This window comes from Leucoraja erinacea, chromosome 1 (assembly GCF_028641065.1).
Source record: "Leucoraja erinacea ecotype New England chromosome 1, Leri_hhj_1, whole genome shotgun sequence".
Classification (NCBI taxonomy): Eukaryota; Metazoa; Chordata; class Chondrichthyes; order Rajiformes; family Rajidae; genus Leucoraja; species Leucoraja erinaceus.
In genome coordinates, this window is record NC_073377.1 from 117,707,494 (window position 1) to 117,728,802 (window position 21,309).

Consider the following 21,309-nt stretch of genomic DNA (forward strand, 5'->3'; position numbering starts at 1 on the left):
AACCAGTCATCTGTTTTGCTGTTGATTTTTGTTCAATGTCTTTCCACACTGCTGTCATTTGTTATAGAAATAACCTTACAGTTGTATATTCCAATGTGGATAGGATGGCAAAGGTGGCTTTCAGCATTGTGGCCTTCATCAGTCAGGGCATCGAGTTTGTGACGTTATGTTGCAGTCGTACAAGAGGCTGGTGAGGCCACACTTGGGAACACTATATTCAGTTTTGATTACCCTGCCGGACGAAAGATGCCATTATGCTGGAAAGAGTGCAGAAAGATTTGAGGATGTTGCCAGGTTTCAAGGGACTGAGTTTATATCAGAGATTGGACAGGCTAGGACTTTATTCTATGGAATGTAGGAAACGGAGTGGGTGATCCTATAGAGGTATATACAATAATTATTTTGTACACCTCTATAAGATCACCCATCATCCTCCTGCACTCCAAAGAATGGTCGGCAGAGAGGAGAGCCTCAAAGGCCTGTTTCCAAGCTGAATGGTTCAATAAAGTAATAATAGAATCTGTCAGAGATTCAGCGGGGATGAAGATTTAAAAAAGTACAAGGATACAAACTAAAGAGCAATGGAAGAAACTCTGGTTATTTACATGTCACTAAAGATTCGACACTTTCGTGGAAGAAGCCAGTCTTGTTAATCAGGAGTACCCAAGCTGAACCAATCTCTTCCTCAGGATTCCACTCCAGGAGTCCTCAATTCCATAGGAACATGTTCTCCTAGATAGCCTTCATTAATTAGCGGTGGTCATTTGCCATCAGTGTAGATAGTGAACAGGGACAAATTATTTGTCTGCAAGGCACTCAAGATACAAGATAAATTTAATTGTCACGTGTGCCAGATGGCACAGTGAAATGAATTCCCATACAGCCATACAATAAAAATAAACAGGACTCAACACACTATAGAATTTAACACAAAACATCCCCACACAGCAGAACCAAGGTTTCCCACTGTGTGGGAAGGCACCAAAGTCAGTCTCTTTCCTCCACTGTTCCCCATGGTCAGGGTCTCCCCAAGCCCTCCGCAGTTGCAGCTACGGGCGGCCCGATGACCAGGACCACTCGCCGGGATGATACCAGTCCGACGTCGGGGCTGCGGGACGTCCTCAGCGGCGTGGACACCAGCGTCGGCGCCCTCCTACCGGAGTCGGCGGCTTCCAAGGTCACTTAGGCCACCATGAGACTGCTGCTGTAGGCCCTTAAAGGTGCCCCAGGACTCCATGATGCTGGTTCAGGTTGGAAGCTCTCCGCACCAGAGCTCCACGATGTTGGAGCAACGGCCCAACGCTCCGGAGGTCCAAACGGCGACCCAGGTAGGCATCGCCCGCTCCGTGGTGACTCCAGCGCTGCGTCGCCGCTGTAGCAGCCCTGGTCCGGTTTCCGGTCCCCGGCAGGAAAGGCCGCTCCGATCCAGATGGTAGGCCACGAGGTGAGGGGCGAGGACACGACTCGGAGAAATAGTCGCGTCCCCGCCAGGAAGAGACTGGGAAACGGTTTCCCCCTTACCCTGCCCCCCTCCCCCACATAGAAAAGTAAAAGTTTCCCCCTAAAACAGACTTAAGACTAACTAAAAATAATAAAAAAGATAGAAATTACATACAGGCTGTAGGTAGAGGCTGCTGCCAGGGCAGCGCCCCTAGTGGCCCCTAAACCAAGCCTAAACCACTTCCACCATGAATCATTTAAAGGAAAATTGGTCAGGCTCACTCAAAATTCAACATAATAATTAAATCTAGTAATTTAAATGTACCGCAGGACTTGTCCGATTCCTGAATAAACAGAGTTTTTCAACCAATCAATATTATTTGAGACTTAAAAATTCAGACAAAAAATTACTATACAAAGCAGGAAAAAAAACATGATCAACCACAACAAATGGACATGTTTTAAATGTTACAAATGCATGAAGCATGGTTCACAAATATGTTTCATGTGCACAGTAAACCCCAAGACATTGCAGACCCTACCTGGGTTATGAACAACTGACTTATGGACACATTCCCTACATACAACATCGATTTTAGAGACTGCCAGGTCTGATTTGCTGGCTGCGGGCAGGCATCTTCTGCTGGGTGGGAATGGGGCATTTCCGACTGCCTTCTTTCCTCCACCCATTCCTCTCTCCCATTTCTGAGCAACAACAGAGGCAGAGATGAACTGAGCAGAGCTGGAACTATTATAAGTTATAAATGTTATGTTGCAGTTGTAGAAGACATTGGCAAAGCCATACCTGGGGTATTTGATCACCTTGCTATGGGAAAGATACCATTAACATGGAAAGAGTGTAGGAAAGATTTACAAAGATGTTGCCAGGAAACAAAGAATTGCATTGTAGGGAGAGGTTAGGCAGGCTAGGACATTATTCCTTTGCGCAGGGAGACTAAAATAATGATCTAATATGGGTGTATAAAATCAGGAGCTGCATAGATTGTATGCATTCACCCTGTCTTTTTCCCCAGGGTGGGGGAATCAAGAAACAGAGGGTATTGGTTTAAGGTGAATGGGGAATGATTTAATAGGCGCCAGAGGGACAACCTTTTCATAGAGTGTGGTCATCTTCTTCTTGCGTATGGCATGCACAGCCTAAGGTTGAAGGACAACTTGTTCTATTTGATCTTATTTGATTGTGCACACCAGGTTGATTGCATTTGTCGAAACAGGGCAGACCACATGAAGGTTGCAATCTCCCACCCCAGAGTGTGGTGCGTAGATGGAATGAGAAACCAGATAAAGTGGTGAGGCAGTTATGATAACAAAAATACATGGATAGAAAATATTTAGAGGGATATGGGTTTGAGGATATAGGATAACAATGTTGGTCCATTAGAGAGTCAGAGTGGACAGCTATCTGCAGAGCCAAAAGAGATGGGGGAGATATTGAACAATTCCTTTTCTTCGGTATTCACCGAGGTTATTGAATTATGTGAGGTAAGGGAAACAAGTAGGGTAGCTACGGAAACTATGAGGATCAAAGAAGAGGAAGTACTGACACTTTTGAAAAATATAAAAGTGGATAAGTCTCCAGGTCCTGACAGGATATTCCCGAGGACATTGAGGGAAGTTAGTGGAGAAATAGCAGGGGCTATGACCAAAATATTTCAAATATCATTAGAAACGGGAATGGTGCTGGAGGATTGGCGTACTGTGCATGTTGTTCCATTGTTTAAAAAGGGTTCTAAGAGTAAACCTAGCAATTATAGACCTGTTAGTTTGACGTCAGTGGTGGGCAAATTAATGGAAAGGATACTTAGAGGTAATATATATAATCATCTGGATAAACAGGGTCTGATTAGGAACAGTCAACATGGATTTGTGCCTGGAATGTCATGTTTGACTAATCTTCTAGAATTTTTTGAAGAGGTTACTAGGGAAATTGATGAGGGTAAAGCGGTGGATGTTGTCTATATGGACTTCACTAAGGCCTTTGACAAGGTTCCACATTGAAGGTTGGTTAAGAAGGTTCCATTGTTGGGTATTAATAGTGGGGTAGCAAGATGGATTCAACAGTGGCTGAATGGGAGATACCAGAGTAATGGTGGATAACTGTTTGTCAGGTTGGAGGCCGGTGACTAGTGGGGTGCCTCAGGGATCTGTGTTGGGTTCACTGTTGTTTGTCATATACGTCAATGATCTGGATGATGGTGTGGTAAATTGGATTAGTAACTATGCAGATGATACTAAGATAGGTGGTGTTGTGGATAATGAAGTAGATTTTCTAAGTCTACAGAGAGATTTAGGCCATTTGGAAGAGTGGGCTGAAAGATGGCAGATGCAGTTTAATGCTGATAAGTGTGAGGTGCTGCATCTTGGCAGGCCATTTGGAAGAGTGGGCTGAAAGATGACAGATGGAGTTTAATGCTGATTAGTGTAAGGTGCTGTAACTTGGCAGGCCCAATCAAAATAGGACATACATGGTAAATGGTAGCAAAATTGAGGAATGCAGTTGATCAGGGGGATCGAAGAATAACTGAGCATAGTTCCCTGAAGGTGGAATCTCATGTAGATAGGGTGGTAAAGAAAGCTTTAGGTGTGCTGGCCTTTATAAATCAGAACATTGAGTATAGAAGTTGGGATGTAATGTTTAAATTGTACAAAGCATTGGTGAGGCCAATTCTAGAATATGGTGCAGAAGGTTAAGGGGGGACTTGATAGAGGTCTTTAAAATTATGAGAGGGATAGGCAGGGGGGAGTTGACATGGATAAGCTTTTTCCATTGTGAGTAGGGAAGATTCAAACAAGAGGACATGATTTGAGAATTAAGGGACAAAAGTTTAGGGATAACATGAGGGGGAACTTCTTTACTCAGAGAGTGGCAGTGTGTGGAATGAGCTTCCAGTGGAAGTGGTGGAGGCAGGTTCGATTTTATCATTTAAAAATAAATTGGATAGGTATATGGACGGGAAAGGAATGGAGGGTTATGGTCTGAGTGCAGGTAGATGGGACTAGATGAGAGTAAGTGTTCAGCACGGACTAGAAGGGCCGAGATATTTCCGTGCTGTAATTGTTATATGGTTATATGGGTCAAATGTAGGCAAATGGGACTACCTTAGATGGGCATCTTGGTTGGCATGGACAACTTTGGCCAAAGGGTCGTTTTATGTTGAATGAAGCTGAGCCGACCCACTTTCTCACTCACCGAATCGGAGAGACTGGCTGGCAGCAACGCTTCCCGCACCCGCCTGCTCTTCTGTCACAGCTGATGCTGCAATCCTGTTTTTGCTAATCTCCAATTTTCCAATAATGCGGTCACGGTGGCGCAACGGAAGATTTGCTGCCTTACAGCGGGTTTGATCCCGACTATGGGTGCTGTCTGCACGGAGTTTGTACATTTTCTACGTGATCTGCATGGGTTTTCTCCGAGATCTTCTGTTTCCTCCCACACTCCAATGATGTACAGGTTTCTGGTTTAATTGGCTTGGTAAATGAAAAATTGTCCCTAGTGGGTGTATGATAGTGTTAATGTGCAGGGATCGCTGGTTGGCGCGGACCCGTGGGCCGAAGGCCCTGTTTCCGCGCTTAATCTCTGAACTAAGGAATAATCCTCAGGAAGGCAACACTGTTGTAACAACATTTCTCACCTGCTCAGTTAAATGAGACTTGTATGTTTGCCTGGAAACATTGCATTGTCATAGTCATACAGCACAGAAATAGACCCTTCAGCCCAATTTACCCATGCGGATTATGATGCTCCATCTAGACTAGTTCCACCTTCTTACATTTGGTCCATATCCGTCTAAACCTTTCCTATCCATGTACTTGTCCAAATGCTTTTTAAATGTGGTTATAACGCCAGCCTTAACTACTTCCTTTGACAGCTCATTCCATATATCCAACACCATCTGTGTGAAAAAGTTGCCTCTCAGGGTCCTATTAATTCTTTCCCCTCTCACTATAACTCTATGTCCCCTTGTTCTTGATTAGCCTATTCTTGGTAAAAGATTGTACATTCACCCCATCTATTCCCCACATAGCCCTAATGCAAAAAATACAAAAAAATAACTACATAAGGGATTCAAATTTTTTTAAATTTGATTAAAAATTACCTTGGCAAATGAAAAATGTGCATGCCTTTCATACATTCCTTTTACTAATTTCAGATTCCTCATTATGATTGTCTGTACAATGAATGATTTTCTATATTGAAAAAAATACTAAGCTAATGATAATTCAGAATTTCTTTTAAATTCTGTCTGAATGAAACTGTGCTGAAGAAACTCAAAATATATTTTCCAATTACAACAGTTAAATCAAGAAAATAAAATGAAAGTAACTTCAAATTACAAACTGTTGTCAAACGCTTCTTCCCACAAGGATGTGAATTCCAAACTTTATTCATCAGCATCTTCAAACTGTCCCTGCACAATGGGTATTTCTACAATCTTTGCTCTTGATGATGAGGGAACGTGATCATGGCTTGGGTTGTACGTTTCCCCGTCCTGCCAAAAAAGAGGCACTTCACAACCACGGTTTTTAGTGATCACCTCCAGGTCATCTTCATCTGGAAGAAAGCACATCACAACAGTTATGGTGCTTTCCAATAGCTACAATTCAGGTATCAAATGGATCATCTTAATGTGACCTAAAATAGTGCAGCAGCAGTACAATTCTCAAAAATATTCCCTTTAGGTACATAATTTACTCTGACGGGAATCTGCTAATCAGTATGTAAATGTAGCATCTTTGTTGCAATTAGTTTTGGTTTAGAGTTTAGTGATACAGTGTAGAAACAGGCCCTTCGGCACACAGCCACACAGACCAGCGATCACCCCATACACTATTTTTATCCTACACACACGGGATAATTTACAGAAGCCACTTAACCTACAAATTTGCACATCATAGAAACATAGAAAATAGGTGCAGGAGTAGGCCATTCGGCCCTTCGAGCCTGCACCGCCATTCAATATGATCATGGCTGATCATCCAACTCAGTATCCTGTATCTGTCATCTCTCCATACCCCCTGATCCCTTTAGCCACAAGGGCCACATCTAACTCCCTCTTAAATATTGCAATTGAACTGGCCTCAACTACCTTCTGTGGCAGAGAATTCCACAGATTCACCCCACTCCGTGTGAAAAATGTTTTTCTCATCTCGGTCCTAAGACTTCCCCCTTATCCTTAAACTGTGACCCCTTGTTCTGGACTTCCCCAACATCAGGAATAATCTTCCTGCATCTAGCCTGTCCAACCCCTTAAGAATTTTGTACGTTTCTATAAGATCTCCCCTCAATCTTCTAAATTCTAACGAGTACAAGCCGAGTCTATCCAGTCTTTCTTCATATGAAAGTCCTGCCATCCCAGGAATCGGTCTGGTGAACCTTCTCTGTGCTCCTTCTATGGCAAGAATGTCTTTCCTCAGATTCGGAGACCAAAACTGTATGCAATACTACAGGCGTGGTCTCACCAAGACCCTGTACCACTGCAGTAGAACCTCCCTGCTCTTATACTCAAATCCTTTTGCTATGAATGCTAACATACCATTTGTTTTCTTCACTGCCTGCTGCACCTGCATGCCTACTTTCAATGACTGGTGTACCATGACACCCAGGTCTCGTATCTCCCCTTTTCCTAATCGGCCACCATTCAGATAATAATCTACTTTCCTGTTTTTGCAACCAAAGAGGATAACCTCACATTTATCTACATTATACTGCATCTGCCATGCATTTGCCCACTCACCCAACCTATCCAAGTCACCTTGCAGCCTCCTAGCATCCTCCTCACAGTTAACACTGCCCCCCAGCTTCGTGTCATCCGCAAACTTGGAGATGTTGCATTCAATTCTCTCATCCAGATCATTAATATATATTGTAAAAAGCTGGGGTCCCAGCACTGAGCTTTGCAGTACCCCACTAGTCACTGCCTGCCATTCTGAAAAGGACCCGTTTACTCCTACTCTTTGCTTCCTGTCTGCCAGCCAGTTCTCTATCCACATCAATACTGAACCCCCAATACTGTGTGCTTTAAGTTTGCATACTAATCTCTTATGTGGGACCTTGTCAAAAGCCTTCTAAAAGTCCAGATATAACACATCCACTGGTTCTCCCTTATCCACTCTACTAGTTACATCCTCGAAAAATTCTATAAGATTCGTCAGATATGATTTACCTTTCATAAATCCATGCTGACTTCGTCCAATGAATTCACCACTTTCCAAATGTGCTGCTATTCCATCTTTAATAACTGACTCTAGCATTTTCCCCACTACTGATGTTAGACTAACTGGTCTGTAATTCCCCGTTTTCTCTCTCCCTCCCTTTTTAAAAAGTGGGGTTACATTAGCTACCCTCCAATCCTCTGGAACTACTCCAGAATCTAAAGAGTTTTGAAAAATTATCACTAATGCATCCACTATTTCTGGGGCTACTTCCTTAAGTACTCTGGGATGCATTCTATCTGGCCTTGGGGATTTATCGACCTTTTCTATGTTTCTATGTTTAATCCATTCAATTTACCTAACACCACTTCCCGGTTAACCCGGATTTCACTCAGTACCTCCATCTCATTTGACCCCCGGACCCCTGCTATTTTTGGCAGATTATTTATGTCTTCCTTAGTGAAGACAGAACCAAAGTAGTTATTCAATTGGTCTGCCATGTCCTTGTTCCCCATGATCAATTCACCTGTTTCTGACTGCAAGGGACCTACATTTGTGTCGACTAGTGTGTCAACTCAAATGGATCCTTTACAGTTTGCATATCAGCCCAACATCAGTGTCGATGATGCCCTTACTTACATGCTGCAGAGGGCGTACACACATCTGGACATCCCTGATGCATCTATAAGAATTACATTATTTGACTTCTCTAGCGCTTTTAACACAATTCAGCCTCGACTGCTGATGGAGAAGATGAAGGTGGATCCATTAATGGTACTGTGGTGTTTGGATTACCTTTTCCTCAGACCACAGTATGTGCGCCTACAGAACAATGTCTCAAGCACCATCATGAGCAGCACAGGGGCTCCACAAGGAACTGTGCTGGCTCCATTCCTGTTTACCATCTACACAGCGGATTGTCAATATAACACCAACAGCTGCTTTTTGCAGAAATTTTCAGATGACACAGCTGTTGTAGGCCTCATCAAAGGGGGCAATGAGGAGGAGTATAGAGACACAATTAACAACTTTGTGGAGTGGAGTGCACACAATAATCTCCATCTCAACACCAAAAAAACGAAGGAGATAGTTGTGGATTTCAGGAGGGGGAGGAGGAGGATTCAACCAACACCAATCACCATCAGGGGCACTGAGGTGGAGGTGGTCGCCAACCACAGGTACCTTGGTGTGCAGCTTGACAGTGAGCTGGACTGGAAGAGTCATATGGAGGCGGTGTACAGGAAGGGACAAAGTAGACTGTATTTTTTAAGGAGGCTAAAGTCATTTAATATCTGTCAACCCCTACTGTGCAGTGTCTACCATTCAGTGGTGGCCAGTGCTCTGTTTTTTGCTGTGGCCTGTTGGGGAGAAGGCGCCCGAATAGCGGACAAAAACAGACTGGATAAGCTGATCAGGAAGGCCGGCTCAGTGGTTGGGGCAGAGCAACTAACGGTCAAGCAGGTGGCAGAGGCCAGAACTCTGAAAAAACTAGGCTCAATAATGACCAACCCCACTCACCCACTCCACGCCCTGAAGGTGATCAAGTGCAGCATCTTCAGTCAGAGACTGATTGCACCAATGTGCAAAACGGAGAGACATAGGAAGTCTTGTATACCAGCTGCTATAAGGTTTTATAATGCACAAAAATTTTAACTTATTATGTATTGAAGATATCTGTTGAAATGTGTGGTGTTATGTCTGTCTTGAAGCTGTTGTGGCACTGTAATTTCCTGTAAAGGATTATTAAAGGTTATTCTATTCTATTCTATGTTATTCTATCTTTGTTTTAACTAATCTTTTTCTTTTCACATACCTATAAAAACTTTTGCAGTCAAGTTTTTATGTTCCCTGCCAGTTTTCTTTCATAATCTATTTTCCCTTTCCTAATTAAGCCCTTTGACCTCCTCTGCTGGACTGAATTTCTCCCAGTCCTCTGGTAGGCTACTTTTTCTGGATAATTTGTATGCTTCATCTTTTGTTTTGATACTATCCCTGATTTTCCTTGTTATCCACGATGCACTACCTTCCCTGATTTATTCTTTTGCCAAACTGGGATGAACAATTGTTGTAGTTCATCCATGCAGTCTTTAAATGCCTTCCATTGCATATCCACCGTCAACCCTTTAAGAATCAATTGCCAGTCTATCTTGGCCAATTCACGTCTCATACCCTCAGTTACCTTTCTTTAAGTTCAGGACCCTTGTTTCTGAATTAACAATGTCACTCTCCATCCTAATGAAGAACTCAACCATATTATGGTCACTCTTGCCCAAGGGACCACGCACAACAAGACTGCTAACTAACCCTTCCTCATTACTCAATACCCAGTCTAGAATAGCCTGCTCTCTCGTTGGTTCCTGTACATGTTGGTTTCAAAAACTATCCCGCATACATTCCAAGAAATCCTCCTCCTCAGCACCCCTGCCAATTTGATTTACCCAATCTATATGTAGATTGAAGTCACCCATTATAACTGTTTTACCTTTGTTGCACGCATTTCTAATTTCCTGTTTGATGCCATCCCAAACTCCACTACTATTGTTAAGTGGCCTGTACACAACTCCCACTAGCTTTTTCTGACCCTTAGTGTTTCACAGCTCTACCCATTTCGATTCCACATCCTCCAAGCTAATGTCCTTCCTTTCTATTGCGTTAATCTCCTCTCTAACCAACAATGCTACCCTACCTCCATTTCCTTTCTGTCTATCCCTCCTGAATATTGAATATCCCTGGATGTTCAGCTCCGAGCCTTGGTCACCCTGGAGCCATGTCTCCGTGATCCCAACTATATCATACTCATTAACAACTATCTGCACATTTTTGGAATGTAGGAAGAAACCAGAGCACCTAGAGAAAACCCACTCGGCCACAGGGAGAACATACAAACTCTGTACGGACAGCACCTGTCGTCAGGATCGAACCTGGGTCTATGGCACTATAAGGCAGCAACTCTACCGCTGCTCCACCGTGCCGCCACTGAACAGTGCTGAAGTTTCAAAACTAAATTACAAATAAAAATGTATTGTTTTAAAGAGACTATGATAGCGAGAGTACAGAGGAGATTTACTAGAATGTTGCCTGGGTTTCAGCAACTAAGTTACAGAGAAAGGTTGAACAAGTTAGGGCTTTATTCTTTGGAGCGCAGAAGGTTAAGGGGGGACTTGATAGAGGTTTTTAAAATGATGAGAGGGATAGACAGAGTTGACGTGGAAAAGGTTTTCCCACTGAGAGTAGGGAAGATTCAAACAAGGGGACATGACATGAGAATTAAGGGACTGAAGTTTAGGGGTAAAATGAGGGGGAACTTCTTTACTCAGAGAGTGGTAGCTGTGTGGAATGAGCTTCCAGTGAAGGTGGTGGAGGCAGGTTCGTTTTTATCATTTAAAAAATAAATTGGATAGTTATATGGATGGGAAGGGAATGGAGGGTTATGGTCTGAGCGCAGGTATATGGGACTAGGGGAGATTATGTGTTCGGCACGGACTAGAAGGGTCAAGATGGCCTGTTTCCGTGCTGTAATTGTTATATGGTTATATAGTCTTTTAGACCTTGATCAAATCAGAAAAAAAACAGAACTACACCTAATCAGTCTCCGGACATTAAAATGTGCTAGTCAGCGCTGAACTGAAAATACGCAGCAATTTCTGTATATACATCTTTAGTAGACTTCTGTGCCTTTGTCAGAGACTTGATATTTCTAAGTGGAATATTTGCATCTCTCACCCCGTTTTACATGCAAACACATCACAACCTTATCTCTTCTTTCTTAGCTACTCAATTTGTCTTACCATTACTTCTGCCCCCATCGAGCTCTACAACATTTTTCCCTCATAACTTATTTATCAAATTCCCATTGGAAAATAGAAAATAGCAAATTTATTTTTTGTGATGCAACACATCCTTCACCAATGATCTCAATGTCTCCCCCGACTAATACTCTTCCCACCTACTACTATTGATGATATAATGTAGCTCTATTTGACTTCATGATGCAGCTCTCAACAAGACTTTGGTTAGGCCATATTTGGAGTATTGCACACCCCATTACAGGAAGGATGTGGAGACTTTGGAGAGAGGGTGCAGAGGAGGTTTACAAGAATGCTGCCTGGATTAGAGAGTTTCAACTACAAGGAAAGGTTGGATAAACCTGGATTGTTTTCTCTGGAATGTCAGATGTTGAGGTAAGACTCGATAGAAGTATATCAAATAGTGCGAGACATAGAAAGGGTAAGTCAATTGGAACATTTTTACCCCTAGCACAGAAATATCCAACATTAGAGGGCATGGCTATAAAGTGAAAGGGGGAAAGTTTAACGAAGATTTGTGGGTCAATTTGTTTTTTACACAGATAGTGCTGGGGGCCTGGAACGTACTGCCATGGGTAGTGGTGGAGGCAGATACAGCAGTGATGTTTAAGAGGCTTTTAGATAGGCACATGGGAGTGCAAAGCCCAGAGGGGAATAGATCATGTACAGATAGATGAAATCAGTTTAATTTAGCATCCATATTCGGCACAAACAGTGTGGTCCAAAGAGGTCATTCCTGCACTGTATTGTTCTATGTTCTACTGGGGACAGTTTCGAGTTACTTAAAATCTATTAAAACCCTTCATTAATCTGAACATTTCACAGCCTTTAGGATTACTGCAGAATGGCTCTAGTTTCTCCATGTAACCAATAAAGTTCAAGTCTTACAGATCTGGTCCAAGAACAGTAAATATCCTCTGCACTTTAAGGGCATGATATCCTTTCTAGGTGTGACACTCAGAAATGGGCACAATAATGGAAATGTGGAATTTTTCTCCCAGCCCTAATGGGCTCTCAGGTTTCAACGCCTGAAATAAACAGGCAATCAATCTGTCTTCCAGCCTGCTTCATCTTTCCCAAGAGTCCATCATTAACTTGATGCTTGAAACTACAGGCAACATGACTTATTCTTCCAAGTGCAGAAGTTTCACTGACCAGATTTGAAGTGCACCACTAACCCAGCCAATAACAAACTTTTAAGAAGTTTATTTAGTTCAATTTAGATACAGTGTGGAAACAGGCCCTTCGGTCACCAAGTCCACACCGACCAGTGATCACACGTTTAGTTCCACGCTACACATGATTAATGTACAGAAGCCAATTAACCTACATCTGTGCACGTCCTTCGAACGTGGAGTTTAAACCAAAGCCGCGGATAAAACCCACGTGGTCACAGGGAGAACCTAATACCATTTTAATCTCCATTATCCATATATCTGATAATTGCACAAACCATAAGCCAAGCACCTACTTTTTTTTTAAATCCCCAATAAAACACAAGACAGCCCAGGCTAAATATGCAGTAATATAGAATCAATTTTCAATCATTGCAAGACATTTTGCAAAAAGTTTTCAATTGCTGAATCCTTTGCAAACACATTACCATAGGGACAAGCTTCATTAACTTCTTTCTCCCAGTCCTCTTTCTCATAAAATAGCTCAACACCCATTCCAGCCACTTGGGTGGTCTCTGGAGATGATGAAATGTAATAGTCACTCAGGTCACTATCTGAATATTCATGGTTATCAGCTTCATCATCATCTTCCTGTTCATTTTCATCTTTTGCCCAGGAGAGAGAAGTGATCTGTCGTTCCAAATGTTGAGAATCTAAATCAAGAACACTGATCTATTAAAAAAAGTGAAAATATCCAATATTCTGAAATTTAACAGAATTTTGACAACTATTTTTAATGATGACGCATGGTAATTTACAACAATTGTTAAGACAATTATTACATTCAAATCCAACCTGGAGGAATGCAACGGATAGGGTAGATGCACAAAATATTTTACTCAGGGTAGGGGAAACAAGAATCAGAGAACATACGTTTAAAGTGACTGAAGATAAATAGGAACCTGAGGTGCAACTTTTTCCACACAGAGGTGGTGGAATATGGAACGAGCTGCCAAAAGAGGTAGTTGAGGTAGATACTAAAACAACATTTAAATGTAATTTAGACAGGTACACAAATAGGAATGGTTTAGAGGGATATGGGTCAATCACAGGCAGATGGGACTAGGATAGATAGGGCAGCTTGGGCAGCATGGGCAAGTTGGACCAATGGGCCTATTTTCATGCGGTATGACTAAGACTTTACATTTTATTGCAATCTTAAATAAAATCAGTATGGGTGTTTATAACCAGTTTGTCGTGGACATGGATACAATCTGAACTTTATATCCCCATACACTTTCCAATATTCAACATTAGCTGACATTAAATTACTACTTTCATTCAGAAGCCCTACACTGGGCATGATGTTTTAAGAGCAATATCTTTGGAGAGGGTATAGAAGAAATTTGTTAAAATGATTACAGAGATATTACACATCTCATTGAAGGCAGGATTATTTTGCCTAGGCTACAATGAGATTTTCTGATGCATATAAAATTAAGCATGGTTTAGATAAATACACTATATTTAAAAGCTGATAATAAATTAAAAACATAAATTTAAGCAGACTGGCACAACACCATGAAACGACAAAATAAAAATATCTTCTAAATACCGACACAAGGAACTGCAGATGCAGATTTTTTTTTTACCAAATACAAGTGATTAGGATTTGGAATGTTCTGCCCAAAGATTTATTAAAACTTTCAAAAGCGAGCTGGGTTTATACTTGATTAAAAAAAAACTCCAACTACATCCAAGAGCAGTAAAGTACTAAAGATCCACCACTAACTCAGTAAATAGATTGAACCATCTTTTTCCATGTGTCCGATTCTAAAATTGGTGCAGCTTTGGCAAGAGTGTGCAACAATAAAAACCCAAATTTTAATTTTAATTCACAGGAATAGACATCGTATGCAACAAATCCTTAAATTGAGAACAATGTTCATGCATAGTTGCATCATATTAGTTCCTCCACCAGTTACAAGAGATCGACCCACACAAAGCCAATCTGCCTGTGTATCTCTCATAATGGATGGGTGGCAGTACAGCCAAAAGATAGGAGCATTAGGAGATACACGGCTCTGATCTGTTTTACTGTTAAGAAGAAATTATGTTCTTTTCGCAAGGAGTTCGTTTTTCTAGCTATGCAGCGGTCTGTAATTCTGGCTATGATATTGATCCGTATCTTTAGTTACTGACAGAATCTGTATGTTCCAGATAACCTCTCTGTTTTGTACCTTATGCGTAGCAGTTCAAACAACTCAATAGTTGAACATTGATATTCTCTATTCTCCATTTTTAGGTGACTTCTTAACAACCCCCACCCTTTTCTCCTCCCTCCCCCTCCTCATCCTCCTTCCCTGTGCCCCACCTGGATTTGCACACATTTCTCACCTGCCTTACCTTCAAGGTCCGTAGAGGAGCAGCAGGTGAAGGAGCGAGTGCGGGGTATTGGCTGCAGAAGTTAAAGCCTTGAACAGCAAAGGGCTTGCTCTAGGGAGAGTAGCCTTGTTGAGGTGAAGTGCCTTGGTGAGTAAAGTGTGAGTCTTTGGCTCTAGAGTCTTCGGCGAGGAGGCTGAGGCAAGAAGACAACACTTGATCGAAATTTGTGATTTTTGCCCACTGAAGAAATGGCAGACAAGTTGGTAGTGTGTTTTATAGAGAGTCGGAGTGCTACAGTGTGGAAACCATTCGGTCCAACTCCCCCACACCGGGCAACAATGTCCCAGCTACACTAGTCCCACTTGTCTGTACTTAGGCCATAACCCTCCAAACCTGTCCTATCCATGTACCTGTCCAACTGTTTCTTATATGATGGGATAGTCCTAGCCTCAACTACCTCCTCTGGCAGCTTATTCCATACACTCACTCTGGGTAAAAGACTACTGCATCTACCCGATCTATTCCTCTCATGATTTTGTATACCTCCATAAGGTCTTCCCTCATCCCCCTGCTTTCCATGGAATAGAGACCCAGCCTACTCAACCTCTCCCTATAGCTCACACCCTCTAGTCCAGGCAAAATCCTCATAAATCTCTTCTGAACCTTTTCAAGCTTGACAATATCTTTCCTGAAGCTACCATAGCGCACTCTTTTGTTTTTTGTATAAAAATCAAAAAATTCTGGTATGAAATATTTGATATTTTTTCAAAATTGATCAAAATAAAACTGGTACCAAAACCAGAATGGATTATCTTCGGAATATCGGAAGGTAACCCTGAATTAAACGTGTTTCAGAAGAATTTATTTAATTACGGGCTAATAATGGGAAAAAAGCTTATACTTAAATTCTGGAAAAATGCGCCGACACCAACAATAAAAATGTGGATATCAAATATGTTTGAAACATTACATCTGGAAGAGATGAGATTCCTCCTAGCCGGTAAAGCAGACCAATTCCAAAAGACGTGGTCTATGTTTCTGGACCTATTACAAGTATGAGGTGCAATAGTCAGGACCTGGTAACGGGAGGTAAAACAACAAAAACAGACTTGGTTGGTAGTCCCATTTCTGCGGAGTTTTAATGTTATAATAGAGCGATTGTTTCTATTTTCTCTTTCTTTCTTTTCTAGGGTCTATTTTCTCACTTTACTTCCTTCTCTAACTTCTTTCCTAAGGGGCTTTCTTTTCCCAACACTCTTGCACTTCACGACTCTCTTGCACTTTCTTTACTTTCCTTACTTCTACCTTTTTCTTAAAGCTCAAAAAAAATGAAGCGGTACAAAAAATGTATTAAGATATATGTGTTATGTAGGATTGTAATTTACCGTACTTCTAATAAAAATAAAATTAAAAAAAACAAAAAAAAACAAAACAATATCTTTCCTATAACATGGTGCCCAGAACTGAACACAATATTCTAAGTGCGGTCTCACCAATGTCTTATACAACTGCAACATGACCTCCCAACTTCTTTTCTCAATACTGATGAAGGCCAAAGTGCCAAAAGCCTTTTTGACCACCTTATCTACCTGCGACTCGACCTTCAAGGAATCATGCACTTGTACTAGATCCCTCTGCTCTACAACACTACCCAGAGGCCTACCATTTACTGTGCAGGTCCTGCCCCTGTTCGATGTCCCAAAATGCAACACCTCACACTTCTTTGTAGTAAATTCTATCAACCATTCCTCTGCCCACCTGGCCAATCGGTCCAGATCCTGCTGCAATCATTCACAACCTTCTTCACTATCTGCAAAACTACTAACTTTTGTATCATCAAGAAACTTGCTAATCTTGCCGTGTATGTTCTCATCCACATCATTGTTGTAGATGACATACAGTAACAGACCCAGCACCGAACCCTGTGGCACACCACTAGTCACAGGCATCCAGTCTGAGACGTCCTGGGCCCTGCCACCAGGGAGGCAACACACCGCCCTGGAGTCTCGCCTGTTGCCGAAGAATCTCCTGCCCGCACCTCTGACGATAGTCTCCTACCACTATGGCTCTGCCTGACGTCATTCTTCCCCGTTGAACCTCAGCATCAGGGTTGGAATCATAGCCCTTGCTACCACTCAATCTTGTCGTGTCGTCCGCTTCCAAGAGGGTGTACCTGCTTTCAGTAGGTACAGCCACCGGGGTCTCCTGCTCACCACATTTATTCCTCTTTCTCACAATCACCAACCTTCGCTCTTCCTGTATCCTTGGTGTGACCTCACTGTAGGTCCTGTCCAGGAAACTCTTGTTTTCCCAGATGGCCCTGAGGTCATCCAACTGCTGATGTCATCCAACTGTTGCATCTGGACACAATTTCCGCAGGTGTGGGTTCCAAAAGTACCAGCAGTGTCCCTGATTCCCACACCCTGCAGGAAACACATTAAACCAACTTACCTGACACTTCTTCAACGGACAAAAAAATCACAGCTTTCGAATGAAATGTAGCCTCCTTGCCTCAGCCTCCTCACCAAGACTTTGGAGCCAAATCACAATCACAATAATACTTTATTAGCCAAGAATGTTTTGCAACATACGAGGAATTTCATTTGCCAAGTCAGTCAAACAAATAAAAAGCAACGGAACACACAAAACAAATTTTAACATAAACATCCATCACAGTGACTCCTCCACATTCCTCATTGTGATGGAAGGCCAAAAAAAGTTTAATCTCTTCCCTTTGCTCACCTGAGTTCGGGGGCCTCGAGCCCTCCGTTGACAGGATGATCTTGACTCCTGTAGCTGGTGGTGGGCCCTCTGCATCTAGGTGATCAGATCCTACATCGGGGGGATGTCAGCTCCCTCACGCCGGGCGATTGAACTCCACGTCGGGGCTGGAGCAATCCCAGGCAAGGGATCGACTCTGATGTTAAGTCCACGCCTCCGTGGTGGGGCCCAAGGTCTGTCCGAGGAGGCCTCCAGCTCCATCGATGGTCGGCCGCAGAGCGACCGGAGAATGCGATCCAAAAATTAATCGCATCTCCAGTAAGGTAAAAAACTGAAAAAAAAAATTCCCTTGACTCCTCCCTCTCACCCCACATAAAACAAACCGGAGAACATTTACACAGACTTTTAACACACACTAAAAATAAAAAAAGAAGAAAACAGAAAACAGATTGTTAGGGGGGCTGCCAATCGTGTGGCGCCCCTGGTGGACCCACACTTTACTCACCAAGGCACTTCCACTCAACAAGGCCGCTCAGCTGCAGCTGCACTTGTTTCTCATCTCTTAATTAACTAACTATTTTCAGGCTAATTAGCAAATTAACTGAACCTGGGTCTTGGCGCTCTTTTTAAACTGTCAAGCCAATATTCTCTTCTCTCTGCTCCTGCACGATGTGGGAAGTCAGGGACACCATTGGTGCTTCTGGAAACTACACCTGTGGAAATTGTGTCCAGGTGCAGCTCCTGAATAAACGTGTTGGGGAACTGGAGAAGCAGCTGGATGAGCTCAGGGCCATCCGGGAAAATGAGAGTTTCCTGGACAATACCAACAGTGAGGTTGTCACACCAAGGATACAGGAAGAGTGAAGGTAGGTGACTGTGAGAAAGGGGAGTAAACGTGTGCAGGAGACCCCGGTGGCTGTACCTAATGAAAACAGGTACACCCTCTTGGGAGCTGTCGGGGCAGACAACGCTTCCAGTCCGAGGGGTGGACAGTTCGATAGCTCTAATCCTGGCGATGAGACACGACCTGCGAGACTGATAGTGGTGGGTGACTCCATTGTCCGAAGTGCGGCAGGAGATTCTGTGGCAGCAGGCGAGACTCGGGGCTGGTCTGTTGTTTCGCTAGTGCCAGGGTTCAAGATGTCTCGGACCAACTTCATGAACATCCTCGAGAGGGAAGGTGAACAGCTGGAAGTAGTTGTGCATATGGGCACAAACAAAGCAGGAAGAAGAGGAGGGAGGTTCTGAGAGTTAGGAAGAAGGCTGAAAAGCAGGACTTCTAGGGTGGTTATCTCTGGATTGCTTCCTGTGCCTCATGCTGGTGAGGGCAGGAACAGGGAGACAGGGGATCTGAATGTGTGGCTGGGGGCAGGGCCGGATTTAGATAGAGAGGCCCTAGGCTGTTCCACTTGTGAGGCCCCTCCCAATCTCCCACCCCCACGACTAGAGGAAGATGGTCCACCAGATTGACACCGATTTGCAACCGAGTGTGGCCAATGAGATAAGGGGCTGGAAAGCTGCACTTATTTATTTATTGCCAGTGCTAATGTCGAGTTATTGGCTTAAAATACTATTATTCCGAAATGGAGGACAAGGAAAATTACTGAACGGTTGTTTGGAAACTACAGTGCGTTGTGACAGCATATGTAAGAAAGGCCGATGACAGTGTCAAAAATATTATACACCTTGCAGGGCTCTCACTTAATTTTTTTTGCTGTTGTCAGCCGGACAACCTTGGCAGCTTTTTAAGTTGCCAAATGACTGTTTAGGAGGTCATTTAAGACGGCTTGCATGAAGCGTGCAATAATGTGCTCGGATGAAGTGCGTAGTTACCAGTCGGAATTATGCTCAATGAAGCATTCACATATTATTTCTGCTTCAAATAAAGTCAGAAACTAAACATATTCACCAATCAAGACATGATATATACCACAATGACATGCAGCAAAATTATAATACAGTATCTCAACTCTTTTTACACATTGCAATGAATGCAATGTGGTTGGATTATTCAGCGTATGATCAACCTCTGTGAGACCAAGCGCAGGCTTGGCGATCGCTTCTCACACCTCCACTCAGTTCGCAATAACCAACCTGATCTCCCAACACTTCAACTCCCCTTCCCATTCCGAATCTGACCTTTCTGTCCCGGGCCTCCACCATGGCCAGAGTGAGGCCCATCGCATATTGGAGGAGCAGCACCTTATATTTCGCTTGGGCAGTTTACACCCCAGCAGTATGAACATTGACTTCTTCAATTTCAGGTAATCCCTGCTTTCTCCTCCCCTTCCCAGCTCTCCCTCAGCCCACTGTCTCCGCCTCTTCCTTTCTTCTTCCCGTCCCCCCCCCACCCTCACATCAGTCTGAAGAAGGGTCTCGACCCGAAATGTCGCCCATTTCCTTCGCTCCATAGATGCTGCCTCACCCGTTGAGCTTCTCCAGCATTTTTGTCTACCCATTCACACAAGTTCTGTTATCCCACTTTCCTCACCCACTCCCAACACATTAGGGGCAATTTTACAGACAAGTTAACCTGCAAAGCCAATGCGTCTTTGGGATGTTGAAGGAAACCCACACACTTGCAGGGAGAATGTGCAAATTCAACACAGACAGTACCCGAGGACAGGATCGAACACAGATCTCTGGCGTGTGAGGCAGCAAGTCTACCAGCTGTGCCACTATATTTTGTTTTCGAACACAAAAAACACAACATGAAAATTATACGTTGATAACTTGGGTTACTAAAAAAATGAAAATATCAATTTTCAGTTTTAAATCTCCAAGTGACGCTATGTCCCCCTTTACAGCTACTGTTTAAAAAAAAAATTCAAGACTATGGGGCAGTATATTGGCTATAAAGTTGCTGCCTAAAAGTGCCAGAGATCCGGAATTGATCCTGAATATGGGTGCTGTCTATGGAGTTTGCTCCTTTTCCCTTTGATCGCATGGGTTTTCTCCAGGTGCTCTTGTTTCCTTCCACATTCCAAAGGTGTGCAGGAACCTATTTCAGACCCAACCCAAAACTTAATATTTTCCTTTTGTCCAGAGTTTCTGTCTGACCTGTTGACTTACTCCAGCTTTTTGTGTCTATCTTCAGTTTAAACCAGCAACTGCAGTTCCTTCCTACACACACGATACTATACGATAGAACTTTATCCCAGGAGGGAAATTGTGTGTGTGTGTGTGAGGGGGGGGGGGGGGGGGGGGAGTATATATATATATCACACACACACACACACGCACATATATATATATATATATATATATATATATATATATATTCATATATAAATATACACCGTCTTGTTTTCTCGTTTATAACTGTTTACAGAGTACTATGTTTACATATTCTGTTGTGCTGCTGCAAGTAAGGATTTCATTGTTCTAACTGGGACGCGAGAGAATGAAACACTCTCGACTTACTCCGCTAATGTGTGGGATAGAACTAGTGTTTGGGTGATCGGTGTGGACTCGGTGGGCCGAAGGGCCTGCTTCCACGCTATATCTTTAAATTAAACTAAAAACACTAAAACCAGAGGAAATCTAAAGAAGGGTCTCTACCCGAAATGTCACCCAATTTCTTCTATCCAGAGTTGCTGGCAGCTCCATGGAGTTCCCCCGCACAATTAAAGCATGGAATAGTCTTCACCCTACCATAGTTACCCAAC

General features: G+C 43.0%; 1 protein-coding gene across 1 annotated transcript in view; it reads right to left on the reverse strand.

Annotated features, from left to right (window-relative positions):
* Positions 1-4,328: 4,328 nt before the first annotated feature.
* Positions 4,329-21,309, reverse strand: part of LOC129701039 (uncharacterized) — a 29,412-nt gene continuing 12,431 nt past the window's right edge. Inside the window, exons 3-4 of the mRNA XM_055641985.1 lie at positions 13,024-13,248; positions 4,329-6,013 (exon numbers count right to left, since the gene is read on the reverse strand). Coding sequence (XP_055497960.1) covers positions 5,844-6,013; positions 13,024-13,248 — 395 coding nt within the window. The 3' untranslated portion in view covers positions 4,329-5,843. The remainder of the gene's footprint in view (positions 6,014-13,023; positions 13,249-21,309) is intronic.